The sequence below is a fragment of the Hyla sarda genome, chromosome 1, assembly GCF_029499605.1.
Source record: "Hyla sarda isolate aHylSar1 chromosome 1, aHylSar1.hap1, whole genome shotgun sequence".
Classification (NCBI taxonomy): Eukaryota; Metazoa; Chordata; class Amphibia; order Anura; family Hylidae; genus Hyla; species Hyla sarda.
In genome coordinates this window covers 400,297,065-400,317,319 of record NC_079189.1, presented here as the reverse complement: position 1 = coordinate 400,317,319, position 20,255 = coordinate 400,297,065, and the positions used below count along the sequence as shown (strand labels likewise).

At 44.8% G+C, this 20,255-nt stretch overlaps 2 gene segments (V, D, J or C); both read left to right on the top strand.

Moving 5' to 3' along the window:
• Positions 1-1,491: 1,491 nt before the first annotated feature.
• Positions 1,492-3,574, top strand: LOC130277187 (T cell receptor alpha variable 26-2-like). The segment is given in 2 exon segments: positions 1,492-1,616; positions 1,781-3,574. Coding segments are annotated over 2 exon segments (405 nt in total).
• A 4,032-nt stretch (positions 3,575-7,606) lies between these two features.
• LOC130366634 (T cell receptor alpha variable 4-like) overlaps positions 7,607-20,255 on the top strand; it is a 42,421-nt gene continuing 29,772 nt past the window's right edge. The window contains 2 exon segments of the V gene segment in view: positions 7,607-7,628; positions 10,081-10,170. Coding sequence covers positions 7,607-7,628; positions 10,081-10,170 — 112 coding nt within the window.

The window sequence follows — 20,255 nt, the reverse complement described above, 5'->3', positions numbered from 1 at the left end:
AACTTTTGGTCCTCCCCAATTGCACCTCGGAAATTCTCCTTGGACTTCCCTGGCTTCAACTTCATTCCCCAACCCTGGATTGGTCCACTGGGGAGATCAAGAGTTGGGGGTCCTCTTGTTCCAAGAACTGTCTAAAACCGGTTCCCAGTAACCCTTGCCGTAACTCTGTGGTTCCTCCTGTATCTGGTCCCCCTAAGGTCATTAAGGACTCTGCCTGCCACAGGAAATGCCCCTCCCCCCCTCCCAGTTCCATCAGGCAAGCTTCTGTGTCCCCTCATGACCCTCGTCCTGGTGTCACACTGCCCCGTGCCAGGTCCCGCCCTCTGCCCTCTCTCCCCATTCCTACTCCTGCGGTTCTGCCTGCCGTTGAGGAATTCCTCCATCCTTTCCCGGTGTCCTCATCCCAGGGGAGGCAGTTACCCGATAAAGAGAAGGGGAGACCTAAGGGGGGGGGTACTGTTACGCCTAGCGCTCCGGGTCCCCGCTCCTCCCCGGAGCGCTCACGGCGTCTCTTTCCCTGCAGCTCCCCGGTCAGTCCCGCTGACCGGGAGCGCTGCTCTGTCATGGCCGTTGGGGATGCGATTCGCACAGCGGGACGCGCCCGCTCGCGAATCGCATCCCAGGTCACTTACCCGTTCCCGTCCCCCGCTGTCATGTGCTGGCGCGCGCGGCTCCGCTCTCTAGGGCGCGCGCGCGCCAGCTCCCTGAGACTTAAAGGGCCAGTGCACCAATGATTGGTGCCTGGCCCAATTAGCTTAATTGGTTCCCACCTGTTCCCGGGCTATATCTAGTCTCCTCCCTTGCACTCCCTTGCCGGATCTTGTTGCCTTAGTGCCAGTGAAAGCGTATTGTGTGTTTTATAGCCTGTGTACCAGTACCTTTGCTATCTCCCCTGACTACGAACCTTGCCGCCTGCCCCCGACCTTCTGCTACGTCCGACCTTGCTACTGCCTACTCCCTTGTACCTCGCCTTTCTTCAGTATCTTCAGCAGCCAGAGAGGTGAGCCGTTGCTAGTGGATACGACCTGGTCACTACCGCCGCAGCAAGACCATCCCGCTTTGCGGCGGGCTCTGGTGAAAACCTGTAGTGGCTTAGAACCGGTCCACTAGCGCGGTCCTCGCCAATCCCTCTCTGGCACAGAGGATCCACTACCTGCCAGCCGGCATCGTGACAACGACATTATTATACAATGCCAACTATCTCTTGTATATGAGCCGTGGGCAACCCCTCACTCCTACTGTATCTGTCCCAGGCCATCTGGAACTTGCTCCATATTTGCATTTCAACAGACTACAATTGGATGTGTGTACTCCTTAAAAAAAGAAAAAAAAAGGTGTAAAATAGCTGTGTATTATTGTGCCGGTAATACAGTTTCCATATGCAATGGTAGAACACTGTGCATTTCAGTATTATATAGATGAGAAGGAGCTCTGAATTCTGTATCTCATACCACATCATAGGGGAGGAGGAGGTGCGGTGTGTGTTATATATTTCATCTCACGCTTTACAGTCTCTCACACCTGATTATACATCTTGTAGTATTCACAATACAACATGATGTGGACTAATGGTGGATCAATGATTCCAGGTCTATTATTATTTCTTTTCATTACAGGTAAGTCAAATATTATTACAAATGACTGTTCTTTCCACACATTTGTACATAATATAATGAATGATACTAAATAATATATTTCACATAAAACCTAATAGATTTAGCACAATATTTATTATTTATTTAGGATAATCCTAATCACTTGCTTATTCATTTGTTTCCAGATGTGCGGTGTGATTCTCAGGTGTCACAGGAGTCTGATCTTCAGATTACAGAAAACCAAGATATCACCCTGAACTGTTCTCACAAAATATCAACCTATGACCTTCTGATCTGGTACAAGCAAATCCCTGGACACGGCCTAGAGATCTATGGTTATGGTCTTACTGCAGTTACTAACCCATATCCAAGATACTCAATGACTATAGACAGAAAATCTCTGACTACACAGCTTCATATAAAGAATGTGAAGGGGGAAGACGCAGCCGTGTATTACTGTGCAGTGAGGGACACAGTGACAGTGACAGACTGCAGATCTGTACAAGAACCACCCACCAAGCACAAATAAAATGGATACTTTTCCTCTGAACAGGTTTTGATATACTGTATCTCCCCCACTTGTTTAAATGTCATACTTGTGAACATTTGAGATTCTGAAAATGGCATGCAAAGCTAAATGTTTTGCTTTATGCCCTCTCTTTTTATGTAGGATATACACTTACATACTTAATTTAATCACAGATAGTACATGTGACACCATCATCGCTCCCCAAAATTAATATATATCCCCCAAATAATACAGACCACAGACTACCTAACCAAATATAAACCCCATACCCCCAAAATAAAGACTACAGACTTGACTACCTTTTTAGAGACTTCAAAAACAGGCCCTCTAAAAAGTTGTAGATCCTTAGTACAGACCCCAGGCAAGATTTCCCCTTTAATAGAGACATCAGACAACAATTTAAATAGAGGCCAGAGGCTATAATCGGACCCTCCTATGGCTTATCCTATGCAGCAGCTACTACAGTGACCCCCCGACCTACGATGGCCCCGACATACGATAATTTCAAAATATGATGGCATCTCAGAGGCCATCGCATGTTGAAGGCAGCATCAACATACAATGCTTTTGTATGTCGTGGCCATTGCATAAACGGCTATTCAGCAGCACAGACTGCTTCAGCTGGCACTGGATAGCCATTTAAGGTGCCCTGTGTGGTCCGGTGATGATCACTCACCTGTTCCCAGCGCTCTGGACCGTTCTCTTCAGGATCCCCTGCATCGCCGTCGCTCTCCTTCGTCCTCATCACGCCAACGCGCATGACGTCCCGTCATCCAATAGGAGCGGCGTGTGCAGCGACGTGATGACGGCGATGAAGAGCGACGATCCCAGGCAGCAGAGACGATCCGGAGCGGTGGGGACATGGCGACATCAATGGAGGGCGACATCCAGGGCAGCAGTGATGGTCCGGAGCGGCGGGGACAGGTGAGTACAGCTTCCTATACTTTTCATTGCACGGATCCCTCAACATACGATCGTTTCAACTAACAATGGTTCATTTGGAATGAATTACCATCGTATGTTGAGGGACCACTGTATACTCTTTGCACTCTAAAAGTAAAGTTTAATCTGGGGTGGGATTGACTTTTACAAAGGGAATGTATCAGCTGTTTATACTTTTGTATTTAAAAATGAAATACATTTTTATTTTTTTACATATTTTTTAAAGTGTTATTTGTCAATGTGTAAACGAAAAAAAAAAAAATAACTATAACAAACTGACAAACCTGAACTCTGCCCATCACGCACATTCATAAATCTAGAATAGTGCATGGTTGTGGTCTGGAGCTATTTTAGGAGGAACAGTATTTTGTGGCAACTAGTATAGTAGGAAGCATATATAGCCCTGTGTATATATAAAGGATTAATGTTTATGTGATCTGTATCTATACATATATGAAATTCTATATCTAGGAACAGACAAGAACAAACATGCCCATTTTCATGCCAAAAACCGTACAGCCTCACTTTAACCCCTTAAGGACCGGAGGTTTTTCCGTTTTTGCATTTTCGTTTTTTGCTCCTTGCCTTTAAAAAATCATAACTCTTTCAAATTTACACCTAAAAATCCATATGATGGCTTATTTTTTGCGCCACCAATTCTACTTTGTAATGACGTCAGTCATTTTGCCCAAAAATCTATGGTGAAGCGGGAAAAAAAATCATTGTGCGACAAAATTGAAAAAAAAAACGCTGTTTTGTAACTTTTGGGGGCTTCCGTTTCTACGTAGTACATTTTTCGGTAAAAATGACACCTGATATGTATTCTGTAGGTCCATAAGATTAAAATGATACCCTACTTATATAGGTTTGATTTTGTCGGACTTCTGGAAAAAATCATAACTACATGCAGGAAAATTAATACGTTTAAAATTGTCATCTTCTGACCCCTATAACTTTTTTATTTTTCCGTGTATGGGGCGGTATGAGGGCTCATTTTTTGCGCCGTGATCTGAAGTTTTTAACGGTACCATTTTTGCATTGATAGGACTTATTGATCACTTTTTATTCATTTTTAAATGATATAAAAAGTGACCAAAAATGCACTATTTTGGACTTTGGAATTTTTTTGCGCGCACGCCATTGACCGAGCGGTTTAATTAATGATATATTTTTATAATTCGGACATTTCCGCACGCGGTGATACCACATATGTTTATTTTTATTTTTATTTACACTGTGTTTTTTTTTTTATTGGAAAAGGGGGGTGATTCAAACTTTTAATAGGGGAGGAGTTAAATGATCTTTATTCACTTTTTTTTTCACTTTTTTTTTGCAGTGTTATAGGTCCCATAGGGACCTATAACACTGCACACACTGATCTTCTATGTTGATCACTGGTTTCTCATAAGAAACCAGTGATCAACGATTCTGCCGCATGACTGCTCATGCCTGGATCTCAGGCACTGAGCAGTCATTCGGCGATCGGACAGCGAGGAGGCAGGTAGGGGCCCTCCCGCTGTCCTGTCAGCTGTTCGGGATGCCGCGATTTCACCGCGGCTATCCCGAACAGCCCACTGAGCTAGCCGGGATGCTTTCGGTTTCACTTTAGACGCGGCGTTCAACTTTGAACGCCGCGTCTAAAGGGTTAATAGCGCGCGGCACAGCGATCAATGCCGCGCGCTATTAGCCACGGGTCCCGGCCGTTGTTAGAGGCCGGGCCCGACCCGCTATGACGCGGGGCCACGCCGTGGCCCCGCGTTATAGATCGGGAGTGGACACATGACGTTCCAGTACGTCATGTGTCCTTAAGGGGTTAAAGTCAATGGGAGAGTTTTTTCTTTTCTTCAATGGGAGACAGTGAATCATAAAGAAAAAAGGTAACTTGGCAATTCTTTCTATTTGGTTCCACTCTCAAATTCCGTTTACATGGGTAAAACAATTTCCCATGCATATTAATATTTCATATGTCTAAGTGGGTCATATAGTTAATGAACACCCGTATATAAGGAATTAATATTATCGCCATACATATTATCACCATGCTGTTGCTGACTATTTCCAGTATACTAAGACCAATACAACCAATAATACTAATTTACAAGGGACAAAAATTAACACAGCATCATAGCCGCTGCCATTACCACAACATAATAACTAATACCACTATACTGTTACAGAATAAAAGTCACTATACAAAGACTAATATCCCCCATACAGTGACCATATAGTGGTAGATACCAACTCTACACAGGACCTGCAGATTGTACAAGTAACCACATGCAGTTTCATCCAGTGACATGTATGTCACAGGTAAAGCTTTCTCTAAATCACAGGTAACATTTTCTCTGATCAGAATCGGTCACTTTGCCCATGGCATCATTAATATGGTGGCCCAGTACGGGAGGTTTTACCCCATGCTCCTGCTGTCCTGTCAGGCAGCCTCCTCCAGTGTCCACAAGGCCCCCTGCACTTGTTTCCCCTTTGTAAATATGTTTTATCATGTAAAGTGTAATTAAATGTAATGTTGCTTTAAGAGTTATACCATGTGATGTCATGTGTGTTACCCAGGAGGTACCAGTGACCAGGTGATCCCAAGAGTGACCTATGGGCTCCCTGCTAGTCTCCCCCATATAAGCCCTAGGTGTAGCTAGCTTCTCTCTTTGAGCTCTTCTCTTCTGTTAAGCTGATGTCCAGTGCAGTCGTGCCTAGTGTGTGTGTCCAGAGTGTTGGAGATCTCAAAGTCCAGTCCTGCAGCCACCATCAAGTCAAGTAATCTAAAGTCACAGCTTTGTGAGTCAAGTCAAGTCAGTCCCTGTCATCTGTCAAGTCAGCGTGGTCTGCATTCAATTGTCCAGTCCTACTACAAGTTCCAGCAAGCCCTTAAGGTCTCTGCATCACTGGTCACCTCCTTGGGCCCTGGCTGAACTGTATCGACTTTACCAACTGTCTACCCTCAGTAAAGCTACCGTTGTCCGTAACTTGGCGTTGGAGTCTTTATTGCCCCCGTGCCTAGCCCAGGATCCAGCGATATACCTTCGGGTCATTTTAATCTAATCCACGCCCTGGTGTCAGGGATACAAGGGGTTAATGCCATCTCCCCCTAGGGTAACCACATCTGCCCTCACCACACCCCTCTACCACATTAAGACTTCTCTGGGCCATGATGCCTCTCTACATAATATGCTGAAAAAACATTTTAGGCTCCTTGCTCCAGCACCATCCATGCCTCTTTACAAACTCACCATCTGTATTGCCCCATACAATAGTAGTGCCCATTTTGTGGCTTAATATAATATGCCCCTTCTATGCCCACATATAGTAGTCAGTCCCCCTATTTACTCCCACATAGTAGTAAGGTCCTCTCTATGCCCACATATACTATCATGTCCCTCTGCACCCCCATATAGTGTAAGGCCCCCCTCTGTGCTCCCATATAGTAGTTAGGCCTCTTTGTGCTCCCATATAGTAGTTAGATCCCCTCTGTGCTCTCATATTGTATTATACCCCTCTGTGCCCCATATAGTGTTAGACCCCTCTGTGTGCCCATATATTGTGTGGCGCCTCTTTGCTCCCATATGGCTTTAGACCCCCTCAGTACTCCCATATAGGTTTAGACCCCCACAGTACTCCCATATAGGTTTAGGCCCCCTCAGTACTCCCATATAGGTTTAGGCCCGCTCAGTACTCCCATATAGGTTTAAGCCCCATTTTCCCAACATAGAAGTTAGGCTCTTCTGTGTCCAGATATAGTGTTATGCGCCCTATGTGCCCTCATAAACTTGTTAGGTCCCTTCTGTGGCCCCATGTAGTGTTAGGCCCATATAGGATTAGATCTCCGCTATTCTCCATATAGCATTAGGCCCCCATATAGCATTAATCCTCCTTTGTGCCCCATATAGTATTAGGCCCCCTTTGTGGCCCCATATACTATTAGGCCACACTGTGTCTCATGAAAAAAACAACTTACTTGTCACACCACTCCCCTGCAGCTTTACTCCTGGGGTGATGCCTCTTCTCTCCCAGTTTCTGATGCAGACAGAATTTCTGTACCACGCTGCCTCCACCAAAAACTTAGAAAGAAGAGGGCCTAGACAATATGGTACAGAAATGCTACCTGCACTAGAAGTCCCTGGCAACTTTATTTCCGTGTCACTTTTTGTGTATATGTCCTTCAGGCTACATGCCCATACAGCTACCGGATCCAGCGGAGAAATGTAAAAACCCATCCCTGCCGTATCCCCATCGGACCCGTGCCGCATCCCATTAATTTGAATGAGCCGAAAAGAGTCACTAGCTGGACCGTATATTTTTGGACTGTATACAGTTTTGTTGCCAGACTGAAAACTGTGGTCTGTCCCAGTTTTTAGTGCCGCAACAAAGCTGATATTGTTTAAAAATTAGCCGACTGGAGTCACTAGCTGACTCCGGTCGGTTTATTCAAATGAATGTGATGCGGCACGGGACCGGTGGGGATGCGGTAGCTGGCGTTTTTTTAATTTCTGGAATTTCTCGGAACATATGACGGAAGATTGCAGGAGAAATGGAGCATGGAACTGGATCAGGTAAGTATGGATGTCATCAGTATCACCTGCACTACCTGTCTGTACAGAAATGTTAGTGCAGCTGAAACTGATGACATATTTCCTTTAAGTTAAACGTTGAAAACCCTGCAGCAAAGCATACTGCACAGATGTTGGGCCCAATGGAGGGCCCACAAGTGAGCAAGAACAAAGTTGACAACTGACAGGCCCCTCTCAAGGCTCCTTTCTTCGGTTTGGCCTGGGTGCTATATGTCGCACAATGCAAGCAATGATTGACTAACCTGGGGTCATGTGATATTGCTGCCAGCTGCAAGGTATGCTGGGCTACTCTGACACATGATCTCAGTGTTCCTAGTACTTCTTCCATGCATTCAGGTGCAAAACTTCATGGGGGAGATTTATCAAGGGATTTAGAGCTGTTTTTTTGCTTACAAATGTCACACAGAAAGTTGCACGTCCGGTTAAGCAGTTTTTTGAGCAATTTTGGGCAAGAGATGACTGGGGAGAGATGGGGGGGTGCCTCCAGCTGTTGTTAAACTACAACTCCCATCATGGGAGTTGTAGTTTAGGAACAGGGTACCTCCAGCTGTTGCTAAACTACAACTCCCATCATGGGAGTTGTAGTTTAGAAACAGCAAGACTCCAGCTGTTGCTTAACTGGAGACTCACTTTTGCTAAATTACAAATGATGGGGCTTGTAGTTTAGCAACAGCTAAAGGCTGCTTGTTTGGAAACACTGGTTTATGGCGCCATAAACGTACAAACCATTTTCCGTGTTTTTTCTTATCATTTCAGATCAATGTATGCAGAGGACTTCTTCAGATTCGGTGGACTACCTTGATGACCAGTGTTTTTTTTCTTCTAAATATTAATAAAACGGCTAACGAGGGCTTGTGGGGGAGTGTTTTTTTGGAATAAAAGTTTTTAAAAAGTGTTTTTTTTTATTTCCTTTACAGGCTTAGTAGTGGAAGTCATCTGATAGATGGAGTCCGGCTTAGTAATGGACTCCGTCTATAAGATGGCTTCCACTACTAAACCTGTAAAGTAAATAAAAAAAAACACAACTAAAAAAACTTTTATTCCAAAAAAAAACACTCCCCCAAAAGCCCAAGTTAAACATTTTGTTAACCCCTTAACAACACGGGATGCATATTTACATCTTGTGCCGTCTCCCGCGATATAATGCGGGGTCATGCGGTGACCCGGCATTATATAAGGTCGGTCCCGGTGCCCATCACCCATGGCTAATACAGGACATCATTGATCGCGGTGATGCCCTGTATGAACCATTCAGATGCGGTGATCAAAATTGACCGCCGCGTCTGAAGTGAAACTGAAAGTGTCCCGGCAGCTTAGTCAGGCTGTTCGGAACTGCGGCAATGAAATCGCGGCGTCCCGAACAACTTACAGGACACCGGGAGGATCCCTACGTGCCTCCTAGGTGTCCGATCACCGAATGACTGCTCCTTGCCTGAAATCCAAGCAGGAGTAGTCAAGCGCCGATAACACTGATCAATGGCATATTAATACATGCCAGTGCTCAGTGTAAAAGGTCAGTGTGTGCAGTGTTATAGCCCCCTATGGGGGCTATAACACTGCAAAAGAAAAAGTGAAAAAAAAGTGTGAATGTGATTTAACCCCTTCCCTAATAAAAGTTTGAATCACCCCCCTTTTCCCATAAAAAAACTGTGTAAATAAAAATCATTCATCATTTACAATCATAACTCATGTGTTAAATATTAACATAATAACAAGAAAGGAGGTCCTTCCAAGTTCTGCATAATTATAATGGCGTTTGTGGCGTGGGGAGAAACGCAAATGCGCCTGTGCAACTTGCTACTATAGAGAGTTCAGATCGCATGACTCACCACCTGACCCGGTCACATGATCTGCCGGCGGCCGTGTCATCCGCTACCTAGGGCTACACAGACGCTATACATCGCCAGCGTAGCCAAGGAGCTGAAGACCTGATCGCCAGCATACCAATGCAGCAGAGACAACGGTTACTTCAAGAGCATTCTACCTTTCAAAAAATGTAATCAATTCATCTATAGGATTAATTGATCAACAAGTGTAGCAGATAAAAATGAGGAAATAGATCTAATGTATTGCGGTGTCCCGGTACAGAACATGGTTCTGTACAGTCCTAAAGTCCCCTCAGGTAGAGTCCCTCAGGTCCACAGGGATCTCCTGCAGGATCCCCCCAAGTCATTATGGTATTATTGTTGTATATTAAGCAGGTACATTTATTGTAAGTATTGTACAGTGAATGTAAACTGTATATGAAGGTTGTTAGGATAGTTACCCTGTATAGGACCTTCCTAAGGTCATGTGATATGTCATGTGACATGTGATCACATGATACCCAGAGTTCAATGGGCACAGGTAACCACAGGCAACCAGCTACCAATGGGATTTAGTCCAGCCCCCCTGATATATAAGGGGCTGTAGTCTACACATTCTCTCTCTTTAGACCTGGACCTTAAAGCAAGCACAAGTCCTGTACAAGTCAAGTCCAGCATATCTAGGCCAAAGCCTATAAACCTGCAGCCACATCAAATCTGTGAGTACAAGTCAAGTCCCTACAAAGTGATAACAGTAGTACAGTGGCCTGCATCATAATAACTAAAAGTCCAAGCAAGCCTGAGAGGTTCCCTGTGTCCCGGTCACCTCTGTGGAAGTTGGCTATCTGTAAAGACTGTTTTATGCCTTCTTCAATAAAGTTCCAGTTGCATCAAAACTCTGCTTTGGACTCTTTTACTATATGCCGTTTTTGGGTTGGCTGTCGGCGGTGCCCTACACAAACAATCACATCCTGGCCTCACGAACACTAGGGGTTAACACCATCTGACCCCGCTACCTACACCACAACACCCCGTGGGCCCGCTATAACACCGGTGGCTCACCATAGTATCATTGCTACTAAAACTAATCTCTATAGGGGGAGATTTATCAAAACCTGTGCAGAGGAAAACTTGCCCAGTTGCCCATAGCAACCAATCAGATTGCTTCTTTCATTTTTCACAGGCCTTCATAAAAATGAAAGCAGCAAGCTGATTGGTTGCTATGGGCAACTGGGCAAGTTTTTCTCTGCACAGGTTTTGATACATCTCCCCCTATGTGAGCATGATTATTTAGGACCAAAATGAAAACTCAATATAATTTAAAACATAATCAAAATAATAAAACTTTATATATAGAAGGATTTTTCAGAGGTATGCATACCATTTTTTGCCCTTCCACATACTCTACTCCTATTGCTGTAGGACCACTTCTCCTCCTATCATCCAGAGTAGTAGTCAACAGGGGAACAAGTTGATGGGGTAACTATCGGCCTACTGTAGGAGATATATCGCCTTAATGGGGAACTACTAACCTACCCTATTTCAACCGTTTCACTACAAAAGGTGCATTTTACGTCCTCTTTGTGTCTAAGTGTGCTTATCGTCTGCCGGACATCAACGATCATGCTGATGTCTGACATTAACCCTGTAAATGCCACAAATCACATGCGTGTGCGTTCTGGGGAGTGATTGGGACCTCTGCAGTGCAGTACGGCAGTTGTGGTCAGGTAAAATGGCAACTGAAAGGCTTCTCCTTACCTCCATGTCTCCAATCACTGCTCTTCTGATGCAGTCTGATAGAGGCCATTGCATATGCAAAGCCCTTCAAACAGGTAGTTGGTGAGCATGCCTAGATTGATATTGATAAGGATAGGCTAACAATATTTTCATCTTTAAAAACCCTTTAATTCTTGAGCTCTTTTCCACATGCCCTTGCAGTTCAATGTATGATTAAATGTTTACATTTACGTAAAAGATATCATTATATCAAACCATCTGATGCCATCTGGTGGCTGATGTAGCTGTGATCTTTGAGTTTGCTCTTCTGACTTTTCTCTTTATTGTACACTGAGGGCATTATGTGTACCTGTCCTATTTTGCCAAATTAAAAAAAAAAATTTTCCCCCCTAATGGTAAATACTAATTATATAAAACAAAAATAGAGAAACAGAAACATATCCGCACATCCACCATTTGTATTTTGATCTACTTGCTATAAGCATAATTTAAAAAACTAACAGGTTGTTACTATACATTTTAATAAGTACAAGCCCACTCGCCACATCAAGGTCACCTAGTCAGAGTGGGTCCCTAACCTAACACTGGTGTTGCGCCGGGCGGCGACCACTGCCCCTACAACACCAAGCCCATAGGGAGAATGACCAGGCGGCCAGGCAGCCTCACTTATGCCCGATCAAGTCCCCGAAACACACCCCCAACGACAAAGCATCACAGCAACAATGGCCGCCACAGAGCACCACACCAGTGTGAGAACCCCTGTAGTAAGGTGATTAAATGAGGAGGAGGTTTGTTACAGTGTGTCACCCCAGTAGTAAGGTACTTACATGAGGAGGAGGTTTGTTACAGTGTGTAACCCCAGTAGTAAGGTACTTACATGAGGAGGAGGTTTGTTACAGTGTGTAACCCCAGTAGTAAAGTACTTACATAAGGAGGAGGTTTATTACAGTGTGTAACCCCAGTAGTAAGGTACTTACATGAGGAGGAGGTTTGTTACAGTGTGTAACCCCAGTAGTAAGGCGGGGCATGTCAAACGGTGGAGCCAATGGGCGTGGTCAAGGGGCGGCAAAGTTATCTTTTGCCTAGGGTGCAAAAATCCTTGCACCAGCCCTGGGAATCTCATATTTATATCTCATATTTAGATTTTTAGCCTTAATGTAACAGAGACCTATTTGAGTGTACAGCGCTGCAGAATCTTTAAAGAATTATTATTAAAAGAAATACTAGAGGAAGGTTAATGAAACAAATACTTTTTGTACATATTTTTGTAACAGTTTAACCCCTTAAGGACGCAGGACGTAAATGTACGTCCTGGTGAGGTGGTACTTAACGCACCAGGACGTACATTTACGTCCTAAGCATAACCGCGGGCATCGGAGCGATGCCCGTGTCATGCGCGGCTGATCCCGGCTGCTGATCGCAGCCAGGGACCCGCCGGCAATGGCCGACGCCCGCGATCTCGCGGGCGTCCGCCATTAACCCCTCAGGTGCCGGGATCAATACAGATCCCGGCATCTGCGGGAGTTCGCGATTTAAATGAACGATCAGATCGCCCGCAGCGCTGCGGCGGGGATCCAATCATTCATAACGCCACACGGAGGTCCCCTCTCCTTCCTCCGTGCGGCTCCCGGCGTCTCCTGCTCTGGTCTGTGATCGAGCAGACCAGAGCAGGAGATGACCGATAACACTGATCTGTTCTATGTCCTATACATAGAACAGATCAGTAATAGCAATCATGGTATTGCTATGAATAGTCCCCTATGGGGACTATTCAAGTGTAAAAAAAAATGTAAAAAAATGTAAAAGTAAAAGTAAAAAAAAAGTGAAAAATCCCCTCCCCCAATAAAAAAGTAAAACGTCCGTTTTTTCCTATTTTACCCCCAAAAAGCGTAAAAAACATTTTTTATAGACATATTTGGTATCGCCGCATGCGCAAATGTCCGAAATATTAAAATAAAATGTTAATGATCCCGTACGGTGAACGGCGTGAACGAAAAAAAATAAAAAAAGTCCCAAATTCCTACTTTTTTTAATACATTTTATTAAAAAAAAATTATAAAAAGTGTATGAAAAGTTTTTTATATGCAAATGTGGTATCAAAAAAAAGTACAGATCATGGCGCAAAAAATGAGCCCCCATAACGCCACTTATACGGAAAAATAAAAAAGTTAGAGGTCATCAAAATAAAGGGATTATAAACGTACTAATTTGGTTAAAAAGTTTGTGATTTTTTTTTAAGCGCAACAATAATATAAAAGTATATAATAATGGGTATCATTTTAATCGTATTGACCCTAAGAATAAAGAACACACGTCATTTTTACCATAAATTGTTCGGCGAGAAAACAAAACCTTTCAAAATTAGAAAAATTGCGTTTTTCGTTTTAATTTCCCCACAAAAATAGTGTTTTTTTGTTGCGCCATACATTTTATGATATAATGAGTGATGTCATTACAAAGGACAACTGGTCGCGCAAAAAACAAGCCCTCATACTAGTCTGTGAATGAAAATATAAAAGAGTTATGATTTTTAGTAGGCGAGGAGGAAAAAATGAAAACGTAAAAATTAAATTGTCTGAGTCCTTAAGGCCAAAATGGGCTGAGTCCTTAAGGGGTTAAATGTTCTTCAGATTAATGTAACGGGCCCCAGCACCAGGAAGAATGACCGGCCCATTAAATGACACTGCCGCTTAGCTTATCAGTAGTTGAGGCAGGACATCACTATGGCAAGCCATTAGCTAGGAAGATCAGGACCGGAGGGCAGGACAGCAATATCAGAAGCATCGGGGAGCGGCTGAAAATAAGTTAATATTTATTATTTTCATTCTGGCAGTCTGGACATAGATTTAAAAAAAAAAAAAAAACACATTTCACTTGAGTTCAGTTAAGAAAAAGATGCCTTAGATGTGATCTTAATATGTGCTTGGTGATTTATCATTATAAAAGAACACGCCTGTAGGAATGATGTTGGTTAATGAAATGGTTTCTTACATGTTTTTTGAAAAATAATTTTATACAGGGCCTCTGCAAAATGAAAGAAGCAATCAGATTGTTTGCTATGGGCAACTGGGCAACTTTTCCTTTCGCACAGGTTTTGATAAATCTCCCCCATAGTGTTTTGGATCTTAAAGGTGGATTTCAGCCTTTAACATGTAGTCACAGAATAGATTATTAATGTCTGATTGAGGTCTGCCAGACTGCAGGAACCCTAACGAGATCTGGAGATCAGGGTTTCCTGTCAGAATAGAGTGGCAGGTTGCACTTGTACAGCGGTCAGTTATCCCCCAGTATTTGGACTACCTGTAATGAGACACTTAGCCCCTATCCTGTAAATAGGGCACGTGTGTTATAGCATAGAATACTAAGTCTTTCAATGGTAAATCAATAGTTCAAGTATAATGTATCCTATCAGAGAAAAATGCTCTTTCTCCACTTATCCTAACTCATCTTCCCTCCTAAACTCACCATTCACTCTCAAAAACTGGTCAAAGTCCGTTTCAAGACAAGTCAGCTCAGAAAAGTTATAGATGCCCTTGCAAGTCTATGTAGAAGCACAGAGGGCAGAGAGAGAAGAAAGGGATGTGTTTTTCCTGTGATTTTGTAAAATGCAAAATCAAGTAAAAAACACATTAACAATACAGAAATACTGCACTCACTGTGTCAACACAGCCTTAAAGGAGTAGTCCGGCGCGCACTTTTCTTATTTTATCCGGTACGGGCTGCAAAACAAAAGAAAACAAACTTTCTCTTACCTGCCAACGTGCCCCAGGAGCTCCGGTACAGGCGTTCGGTCGCCAGGCTGTTTGCTTCTTACTTCCTGTTAGCCCGGCACGTCACATGGAGCTTCAGCCTATCACCGGCCAAGGCGGGACATCGCTGCGGCCGTTGATAGGCTGAAGCTCCATGTGCCGGGCTAACAGGAAGTAATAGGCAAACAGCCGGCGACCGAACACCTGTACTGGAGCTTCTGGGGCGCGTTGGCAGGTAAGAGAAAGTTTGTTTTCTTTTTTTTTTTTTTTGCAGCCCAGACCGGATAAAATAAGAAAAGTGCACACCGGACTACTCCTTTAATATAAAAAACACCTACAAAACTGACAGTAGGGCCGTTGTGCCAACACTGGGACCCTGGCCACCCTTCACCTTCTGCCGAATCATCTTGCATGTGGCCATGTTAACCTCCTCCGGATTCTTGATGAAAAACTGCCACACCGCCGAGTAGCTGATTTTCCCACCAACAGTCCGCACTGATTGACTGCTACTGCCGTCGTCTCCAGGAACCCCTGTTCCACTACCTCCCGGGAAGGTAGGCTGCCGCGAAGCAGGTGGTCTACCCCGGGCACGTTTGGCTCCAAAATTTCCACTTCTGCCACGATGCTGACTGTCAACCGTGCTACCACCTTGCTGCCTCAGCTGCTGCCTCACGGGCAACCTGCAACCCTCTTCTGATGATGATGATGATGATGAAGCCCCTTCTGCACCCGTCTCCCAAGTGCGATCGGCTTCATCATTATCGAGTTGTGTCTGCATGCCACTGATGTCCTCCTTAGGTTCCTCAACAGTGTCTGCTTCAGGACCCTGAACACTCGCCACCTCACACGCCCCTCTCCACTTCGTGGCTGAGCAGTAGCTGCTGACTGTCCTCTAGTATATCGTCCTCACTAAATAGTGGAGCTGAACCCACAGCATAAGATACTTCTGTGGGGAAGGGAACAGCATAGGACAGAGGCAATGGGAGGACAGGTACTGAGGGTTGTGTCTGAGGAACCCATTAACCTTTGACTGGGGGTGTCAGATGTCACTTGTGATGATGTGGATGACCGTGTTAACCAATCGATGAGGGCAGATGGATTGCTGGTCGAGACATGACCTCTAACTGATACCGGGAGCTCGGGCCTCTGCCACTCCTCTGTGCACGTCTTGGCACTTCTCTGCATGACATACTTAGTGTGTATATGAGGGGAGTACAATACTCTCCACTACGCTTAAAACAGTATTTGTCTACAACACCAGCAGGTGTGTACTTTTGGCTGGCCTTTCACAGTAACTAGGCCCTTAGGACTTTAACCCCTTATCTCTTTGTCAATTTTTATTGTTGCACTTCTGTCTTTTCCGCCTTACCTTTTTAAAAATCATAAACCTTTCAATTTTGCACCTAAAAATCCCTTTGATGGCTTATTTTTTGCGCCACCAATTCTACTTTGCAGTGACATTAGTCATTTTACCCAAAAATCTAAGGTGAAACGGATAAAAAAACATTGTGTGACAAAACGCCATTTTGTAAATTTTTGGGCCTTCAGTTTCTACGCAGTACGTTTTTTGGTAAAATTATACCTTATCTTTTTTCTGTAGGACCATATGGTTAAAATGATACCCAACTTAGGCTGGGTCCACACTACGTTTTGTCCCATACGGGAGCGCATACGGCAGGGGGGAGCTAAAACCTCGCGCTCCCGTATGTGACCGTATGCGCTCCCGTATGTCATTCATTTCAATGAGCCGACCGGAGTGAAACGTTCGGTCCGGTCGGCTCATTTTTGCGCCGTGTGCGCTTTTACAACCGGACCTAAAACCGTGGTTGACCACAGTTTTAGGTCCGGTTGTAAAAGCGCATACGGCGCAAAAATGAGCCGACCGGACTGAACGTTTCACTCCGGTCGGCTCATTGAAGTGAATGGCATACGGGAGCGCATACGGTCACATACGGGAGCGCGAGCTTTTAGCTCCCCCCTGCCGTATGCGCTCCCGTATGGGACAAAACGTAGTGTGGACCCAGCCTTACAGTATGTAGGTTTGATTTTGTATTCTGAAAAAAAATCATAACTACATGCAGGAAAATTTATACGTTTAAAATTGTCCTCTTCTGACCCCTATAACTTTTTCATTTTTTCATATATTGGGCGGTATGAGGGCAAATTTTTTTTCTTTGTGATCTGAAGTTTTTATCGGTACCCTTTATGTTTTGATCTGACTTTTTGATCGCTTTTTATTCATTTTTTTATGGTATAAAAAGTGACCAAAAATATGCTATTTTGGACTTTGGATTTTTTTTTGCGCGTACGCCATTGACCCTGCAGTTTAATGAACAATATATTTTTATAGTTCGGATATTTACACATGCGGCAATACCACATATGTTTATTTATTTTTATTTACACAGTTTTTTATGGGAAAAGGGGGGGTGGGGTGAAATCATCTTTTGATGTGTAATAAAAGAGTAAGCATCTGGCACCACCAATAACAAAAAGGTAATGTGTGAATGGAGGATAAGCCTTATTTTGCTGTATTTTTCTCTTATACATATTGTTAAATCGTCTTTATTAACTTTTTTTCCCCTTTTCTTTGCAATGTTATAGCCCCCATAGGGGACTACAACATGCAGTACATTGATTCAATACACTGATCCCTGCCATTGCATTCCAATGCATTGATCAGTGTTATCAGCAGTTGATTGCTCAAGCCGTGATGGTCCCGATCAGCCCGACTGGGCTGCCGGGAAGCTTTTACTTTCACTTTAGACGCAGCTATCAACTTTGATCGCCACGTCTAAAGAGTACTGGGACCGCTGTTGTTTAATTTATTTATCAATGATATAGAGGATGGTATTAACAGCTCTGTTTCTATCTTTGCAGATGACACCAAGCTTTGTAGCACAGTACAGTCTATAGAGGATGTGCATAAGTTACAAGATGACTTGGATAGACTAAGTGTCTGGGCATCCACTTGGCAAATGAGGTTCAATGTGGATAAATGTAAAGTTATGCATCTGGGTACTAATAACCTGCATGCGTCGTATGTCTTAGGGGGGATTAACCTCTTCAGGACATAGGGCGTATGGATACGCCCTGCATCCCGAGTCCTTAAGGACCGAGGGCGTATCCATACGCCCGTGGGAATTCCGGCCCCCACCGCTAGCCGGTTGGGGACCGGAGCCGGATGCCTGCTGAAATCGTTCAGCAGGCATCCCGGCATATCGCCCAGGGGGGTCATTATGCCCCCCCATGTCGGCGATCGCCGCAGATCGCTGGACAATTCAGTCCAGCGATCTGCGGCGATTCCGGGTCAATCGGGTCTCCGGTGACCCGGTGACCCGGAATTACTGGCTGTTCGGGGCCGTCTCTGACGGCCCCGAACAGCCAGAGCCTGCAGGGGTGAGGTGGCACTGGTGCCACCTCACGATCGCCCTGATTCGTCGGCCGGATTACCGGCCGACCAATCAGGGCGCCTGCTGCGGGTGTCACTCCCGCACCCGCTCCGCCCCTCTTCCGGAGGACGTGAGCGGGTGCGGGAAGACGACCCCCGGTGCTGGGGACCCCGATCCCCGGCGCCCCTGTTGGGATCGGGGCCCCAGGAGCAGCTGCGGCGGCGAGGGACAGTCCTGCGACGGAGCAGCAGCAGGAGGTGAGTTACAGCCTCCTGCTGTTGCTTAGCAACAGCTCCCAGCATGCAAAAAGGGCATGCTGGGAGCTGTAGTTATGCAACAGCAGGAGGCAGACCACCACAACTCCCAGCATTCCCTTATGGGCATGCTGGGACTTATGGTTTTGCAACAGCTGGAGGCACATTCTTTCTATGGAAAAGTGTACCTTCAGCTGTTGTATAACTACAACTCCCAGCTTGCACAAACAGCTAAAGTGCATGCTGGGAGTTGTAGTGGTGCATCTGCTGGTTGCATAACTACAACTCCCAGCATGCCCGTTGGCTGTCGGTGACTGCTGAGAGTTATAGTTTTGCAACAGCTGAAGGCACACTGGTTGTGAAACTCAAGAGTTTTTTTTTACCTAACTCAGTGTTTCACGACCGGTGTGCCTCCAGCTGTTGCAAACTACAACTCTCAGCAGTCACCTTACACCATGCACCGTACATGCTGGGAGTTGTAGTTTTGCAACAGCTGGAGGCACACTGGTTGTGAAACACTGAGTTAGGTCACAAACTCAGTGATACATAACCAGTGTACCTACAGTTGTTGCAAAACTACAACTCTCAGCAGTCACCGACAGCCAACGGGCATGCTGGGAGTGGTAGTTATGCAACAGCTGGATGTCCCCCCCCCCAATGTGAACGTACAGGGTACACTCACATGGGCGGAGGATTACAGTAAGTATCTGGCTGCAAATTTGAGCTGCCGCAAACTTTCTGCTGCAGCTCAAATTGCCAGCGAGAAACTACTGTGAACCCCCGCCCATGTGACTGTACCCTAAAAACACTACACTACACTACCACAAAAAAATAAAATAAAAAGTAAAAAACACTACATATACACATACCCCTACACAGCCCCCCTCCCCTCCCCAATAAAAATGAAAAACGTCTGGTACGCCACTGTTTCCAGAACGGAGCCTCCAGCTGTTGCAAAACAACTCCCAGTATTGTCGGACAGCCGTTGACTGTTCAGGCATGCTGGGAGTTTTGCAACAGCTGGAGGCACCCTGTTTGGGAATCACTGGCGTAGAATACCCCTATGTCCACCCCTATGCAATCCCTAATTTAGGCCTCAAATGCGCATGGCGCTCTCACTTTGGAGCCCTGTCGTATTTCAAGGCAACAGTTTAGGGTCACATATGGGGTATCGCCGTACTCGGGAGAAATTGTGTTACAAATTTTGGGGGGTATTTTCTGCTTTTACCCTTTTTAAAAATGTAAAATTTTGGGGAAAACAAGCATTTTAGGTAAAAAAAAAATAAAAATTTTTACATATGCAAAAGTCGTGAAACACCTGTGGGGTATAAAGGTTCACTTAACCCCTTGTTACGTTCCCCGAGGGGTCTAGTTTCCAAAATGGTATGCCATGTGTTTTTTTTTTGCTATCCTGGCACCATAGGGGCTTCCTAAATGCGGCATGCCCCCAGAGCAAAATTCGCTTTCAAAAAGCCAAATGTGACTCCTTCTCTTCTGAGACCTGTAGTGCGCCAGCAGAGCACTTTTCACCCCCATATGGGGTGTTTTCTGAATCGGGAGAAATTGGGCTTCAAATTTTTAGGGGTATTTTCTGCTATTACCCTTTTTAAAAATAAAAATTTTTTGGGAAAACAAGCATTTTAGGTAAAATTTTTTTTTTTTTTTTACATTT